Consider the following 6,000-nt stretch of genomic DNA (forward strand, 5'->3'; position numbering starts at 1 on the left):
AGTGTTTCTTTTCTAGAAAAGAAACGGCTTAAATGGCAATGCCTGAAATCACAGGAAGGGGAGCCTGGGAAGCCCACCTCTCCCATAATGAGCTAATAGAAAATGGATCTTTCGGCACCTCAGAGCAAAAACAGGTATCTGCACCTCCTGATTTCGGAAGGCTCTCAAAAATGGATTGGGCCCTCACCAAAAGCCAGGACATGAAACGGGTCAAGGTTTACCCTGAATTCACAACACTAAAAGCAATGATTAAAAAGTTGCCTATGGAATGTCAAAGACTTCAACAGGCACAAGTAAAATGTCACAAATACAATACAATCAGACTTCCGTATCCACAGATTCTGTAACCACAGATTCCATCATCCACAGCTTGAAAATATTCTCAAAAATTCCACAAAACAAACCTTGATTTTACCATTTTATAGAAAGGATGCCATTTTACTATGCCACTGAGTGTAATGGGACTTGAGCATCCAAGGCTGTAGTATCCACAAGGGATCCTGGAACCAAACCCCAGTGGATACCAAGGACCCACTGTACAAACAAATTAGCAATTTAAAATACCCCAAAACAATTGATGATCAATTCAACCATAATGATTCCAGCTCTGGGAACTGAATGGATGAAGACCCTGGAATGATTAAATCATGCATTTGGCATTTCTCTCTCCAGTCTTTGGTTTGCAATACAACTTGCAAGTTATTCAGATATAGTACTATATTTTGTTAGATGTCCCAGTCATATGAAATAACTGTTCTCCTGCCTTCTTTCTCTCAGCAAACTCAGGACATTAAAAGTTGTTATATGCCAGGCTTGGAACAGGAATATGTATTATTTACATAATACACATCACCTTTGACCCACCTTTGGAACTGCCATTCCATTTCCCCCTCTTTAACTTTTTCTTTTACAGAGTGGCAATGCCTTCATCAAGACAAAATTGGTAACATGCCCAAACTGTATTGTATGGACGCATAAAAAGAGGCAAAAAAGCAATCATCTTCCTGCAAAAGCATTGCAAGAGAGTAGCGACAATCACAGGAGAGGCTGTAATCTAAAAGTTTTACTATTTGATCAGGTTTCTGACTCACTCCTTTCCCTTGGCTTGGTCAAACCAATAAAATATCCAATAAACCCTTTTCTAAAGAGAATGAGCTTCAAAAAAATAAGGGAACTATTCAAGCTGGCTTAGGAAAGAAAGATATCACATTGGTTTCATTCTGAAGGGTTTTTGGACTACAATTCTGTGTTCAGTTTACTGAGGAGTAAAAGACCTTCAACCCAGCTTCATTGACTTTCCAAAACAGTGTGTGTAGGATTACACTGTGTTTGCTTTAAAGTACACTTAGGCTTTCAAAATGCCTAACTCTGGCGCAATCACACTCTAAATAAAGTAAAAACACCAAATAAGACTGTCCTATGTTATCTTAGAATTTATTTTACCAATATCCACTCAGTTCAATGTGAAGAAGGCAACTAAATTTGGAGATGAGTTTACCTTGTTGACAGTGAAGAATTAATGTATTTTGACACCATTTTAACTGCTACGGTTCAATGCTATGGAGAGAATCATGGAAATTGTAGTTTTACAAATCTATAGCCTTCTTTGACAAAGCACTATTCTCTTGAAGAAAGTCTTGCAAATTGACTTTAATAATAATAATAATAATAATAATAATAATAATATACTTTATTTATATTCCGCTCTATCTCCCAAAGGGGACTCAGAATGGATTACAGGTACATATATGGCAAACATTCAATGCTGTTATACAATTGACAAAGACAAACAGTACATAAACAGAGGCAAGGCTTCCCTCTCCCAAGTGACTTTCCTTCTCACAAAGGTTCACAATCATTTTAACAAATGTCCATTCAAGGAGGTGTAGCGCTTTGAGTGTTGGACTATGACTCTGGGGACCTGGGTTTGATTGCCACATGGCGATGGAAATCCACTGTGTGACCTTGGTCAAGTCACACTTTCTCAGCCTCATGAAAACAATCACACAAACACACACACACACTGGAATGCATATTGCCAAGAAAACAACCAAAACTATGCACTGACATGCATATTCAATGTAATGTGTGAGTACCCTCTTCTTATCTAACACTGGATGCTGCCTTCCCATCATCCACCTTCATTCTACTATAAGAAAATGATACAATCCTGTTCGGAAGTGCCCTTCCACACTTTGTTGGAGATTAAAAGTGAGGACATCCTTAAAGGACTGAATCTTCTTGCAAGGGATTATTAGTTGGGTTGTTGTAGGTTTTTTGGGCTATATGGCCACGTTCTAGAAGCATTCTCTCCTGACGTTTCGCCTGCATCTATGGCAAGCATCCTCAGAGGTTGTGAGGTCTCACAACTTCTGAGGATGCTTGCCATAGATGCAGGCGAAACGTCAGGAGAGAATGCTTCTAGAACATGGCCATATAGCTCAAAAAACCTACAACAACCCAGTGATTCCAGCCATGAAAGCCTTCGACAATACATTGATTATTAGTTGGCTTTCAGGGTTGCATTGCAGAGAGTGTCAGGGCCCTTCCACATAGCCCTATATCCCAGAATATCAAGGGAGGAAATCCCACATTATCTGAGTGTGGACTCAGATAACCCAGTTCAAAGCAGATATTGTAGGATTTTCTGCCTTGATATTCTGGGATATAAGGCTGTGTGGAAGGGCCCTGAGTCAAACAAGAAGTGGAAGTAAACTTTTTGAAAGTCCACAGGTCACCAAATATGCCACAGCAGGGACAGCACCAAGATCTGACATTTCTCACTCTATTTGAGATGTTGGAATGCAAGATCCAGTTCAAATTAAAGCAGTCCAAGTGTGCACTTACACCAGGCATGGGCCCTCCAGGTATTTTGGACTTCAACTCCCAACATTCCTAACAGCCTCAGCCCCCTTCTTTTCCCCCCTCAGCTGCTTGTGGGCCTGAGGCTGTCAGGAATGGTGGGAGTTGAAGTCCAAAAACTCCTGGAGGGCACAAGTTTGCCCAGGCCTGATCTACACCATAGAATGGATGCAGTTTGAAGCCGCTTGGTGCTATTGGAATTTGGGGGAGTTGCAGTTTGTTGAACCACCAGCCCTCTTCAGCAGAGAAGGCTAAAGAAGGCAAAAAAAAAAAGTGCCAGTGGGATTTTGTCCTGCATCAATAGGAGTAGAGTGTCTAGAAGTCATGCTACCCCTCTATTCCGCCTTGGTTAGACCACACCTGGAATATTGTGTCCAATTCTGGGCACCACAATTCAAGAGAGATATTGACAAACAGGAATGTGTCCAGAGGAGGGTGACTAAAATGATCAAGGGTCTGGAGAACAAGCCCTATGAGGAGTGGCTTAAAGAGCTGGGCATGTTTAGCCTGAAGAAGAGAAGGCTGAGAGGAGACATGATAGCCATGTATAAATATGTGAGGGGAAGTCATAGGGAGTGAACTTGTTTTCTGCTGCCCTGGAGACTAGGATGCAGAACAATGGCTTCAAACGACAAGAAAAGAGACATCAAGAAGAACTTCCTGACTGTGAGAGCTGTTCAGCAGTGGAACTCCCTCCCCCCGGAGTGTGGTAGAGGCTCCTTCTTTGGAAGCTTTTAAACAGAAGCTGGATGGCCATCTGTCGGGGGTGCCCTGAATGCAATTTTCCTGCTTCTTGGCAAGGGGTTGGACTGGATGGCCCTTGAGGTCTCTTCCAATTCTATGATTCTAGATCACGAAATATGCCACAGCAAGGACAGCACCAAGATCTGACATTTCTCACTCTATTTGAGATATTGGAATGCAAGATCCAGTTCGAGTTAAATAATTCCTAGTGTTCAGGCAGCTACACTAGGCATGGGCAAACTTGGGCCCTCTGGGTGTTTTGGACTTCAACTCCCACCATTCCTAACAGCCTCGGCCTCCTTCCTTTCCCCCTTCAGCCGCTTATGGGCCTCAGGAATGTTGGGAGTTGAAGTCCAAAAACATCTGGAAGGCACAGGTTTGCCCAGGCCTGATCTACCCTGTAGAATGGGTGCAGTTTGACGCAGCTTAGTGCTACTGGAATCTGGGGAGTTGCAGTTTATTGAACCACCACTTCTATTTGGCAGAGAAGGCTAAAGACCTTGGGGAAACACAACTGCTAGGCTCCCTTAGCATTGCGCCTTGGTAGTTCAAGGGGTGTCACACTGCATCTATTCTACTGTAGAGATGGACCCGAGCCTGGGCGCTTCAGAGAAGTGAGTGGAGCAGAACGCAGAGGGAAAGGACTTGAAGTAGAGCCAAACAAGGCACCATTGTTGGACCATTTGGGATTGGGGAAAGAGAGATCCAGCCCCACTTCAACCTCCCTGGCTCCAAAGGACTGGGAAGAGTTAGGAAAGAGATGCAAAAGGAGAGGTCCCTCCTGAATCCAACCAGCGGAAGAGCTTCCTTGCTTTCAAAGAACTGGCGCGAGAACTTTGTCCCCGCAAAGATGTCCCTGGCTCTCTTTTCCTCCTCCCTTACCTCTTCTTTTCCTTCTCGGCTGTCATCCTGGGAAGCGGGGGTTCCTGCTTGCTTGCTGGGATGCTCTCACGCTGTATCCCCGAGAGGAAGGGGCTTTCTGTCCGTCGGGATCCTTGGGGAGGAAGATGTCAGGGCGCACGAGAGAGAGAGAAAGCGCGCGCGCCAAGCTTGGAGACCACTTTGGAGAAGAGATGGGTTGCGCTCTTTGCGCGCTTGCCGTCGGGTGGGTTGCCTTTCCTGGGCTTGGCGGGGGTGGAAGAGGAAGAGGAGGAGGCCGTCGAGCCGCCCCTGAGTTGACCATACAGTCTCAGGACACTGCCGAGGATTGTACAGCCCGCTCAGGGGAGAGAGAGAGAGAGAGGGAGGAGGCAAGGGCGCCGCGGCTCCCCGCCGCCACTGCTCCTGGCTGCTTCTGCCGCTCCTCCTTTGGCGCTGGGTATATGTACGGAGGAGGAGGAGGAGGAAAGGGAGGACGGGTCGCCCTGGGAAGGCTCTGCCGACCGGCCAGGAGGACAGAGGCAGGCTGGAGCCTCAGGCGGCGCTTCTTCCAGCTGGAGAGGCCGCCGAGGGCGCTGCCTCCAAGGGGCGGGCAAAGCCCACGCCTCCGGACCCGCCTCCAGCCACTTGGCAGCACTTGTTGATCGCAAGTCAAAGCGAGGGAGGGGCCGAAGGAGGCACAGCCGGATGGGTCAGACCCCCCACTCCCGGGGGGAAAAAGGTTCAGACCTAGGGTGCCTCTACAGTAGGCAGTGGCACGGGCAAACTTCATCTCTCCAGGCGTTTTGGACTTCAACTCCCACCATTCCTAACAGCCAGCAGGGGAAACGCCAAGGGCGCCTTAGGGCCCTTCCACACAGCGCTATATACCAGAATATCAAGGCAGAAAGTCCCACATTATAGCATCATAGAATCATAGAGTTGAAAGAGACCTCATGGGCCATCTAGTCCAATCTCCTGCCAAGAAGCAGGAAAATTACATTCAAAGCACCCCCGGCAGATGGCCATCCAGCCTCTGTTTAAAAGCTTCCAAAGAAGGTTCCTCTACCACACACTCCGGAGCAGAGACCCCCACCCCCGGGGGAAAAAGGCCCGGACCTAGGGTGCCTCTACAGTAGGCAGTGGCACGGGCAAACGTCAGCCCGCCAAGTGTTTTGGACTTCCACTCCCACCATTCCTAACAACCGGCAGGGAAAATGCCAAGAACGCCTTAGACACAGTGACAAAAGGCATCTTGCAGCACTTTAGAAATTAAAAGAGGGTCATAGTGCATCAACGCTGCAGAATAAATGCAGTTTGACTTCCATTTGAGCTGATTCATGGCCACAGAATCACTGGAGTTGGAGTTTTATAGCAGCAGCAGCACCCCCCTCCCCCCCCCAAAGAGACTGACAGGGAAACACAAAGTATAGCTAAATTCAGTTGCAAATAAATCTTGCAGTGCCTTAGAGATCAACAAGTGTTTTGGTGCATCTATACAGTAGAATAAATGCAATTTTAAGTCATTTTAACTAC

General features: G+C 46.5%; 1 protein-coding gene across 1 annotated transcript in view; it reads right to left on the reverse strand.

Moving 5' to 3' along the window:
- Window positions 1–5,037, reverse strand: part of EPAS1 (endothelial PAS domain protein 1) — a 121,541-nt gene extending 116,504 nt beyond the window's left edge. Inside the window, exon 1 of the mRNA XM_060754405.2 lies at window positions 4,489–5,037. Coding sequence (XP_060610388.2) covers window positions 4,489–4,514 — 26 coding nt within the window. The 5' untranslated portion in view covers window positions 4,515–5,037. The remainder of the gene's footprint in view (window positions 1–4,488) is intronic.
- Between the last annotated feature and the right edge of the window lie 963 nt (window positions 5,038–6,000).

The sequence above is a fragment of the Anolis sagrei genome, chromosome 1 (genome assembly GCF_037176765.1).
Source record: "Anolis sagrei isolate rAnoSag1 chromosome 1, rAnoSag1.mat, whole genome shotgun sequence".
Taxonomy (NCBI): Eukaryota; Metazoa; Chordata; class Lepidosauria; order Squamata; family Dactyloidae; genus Anolis; species Anolis sagrei.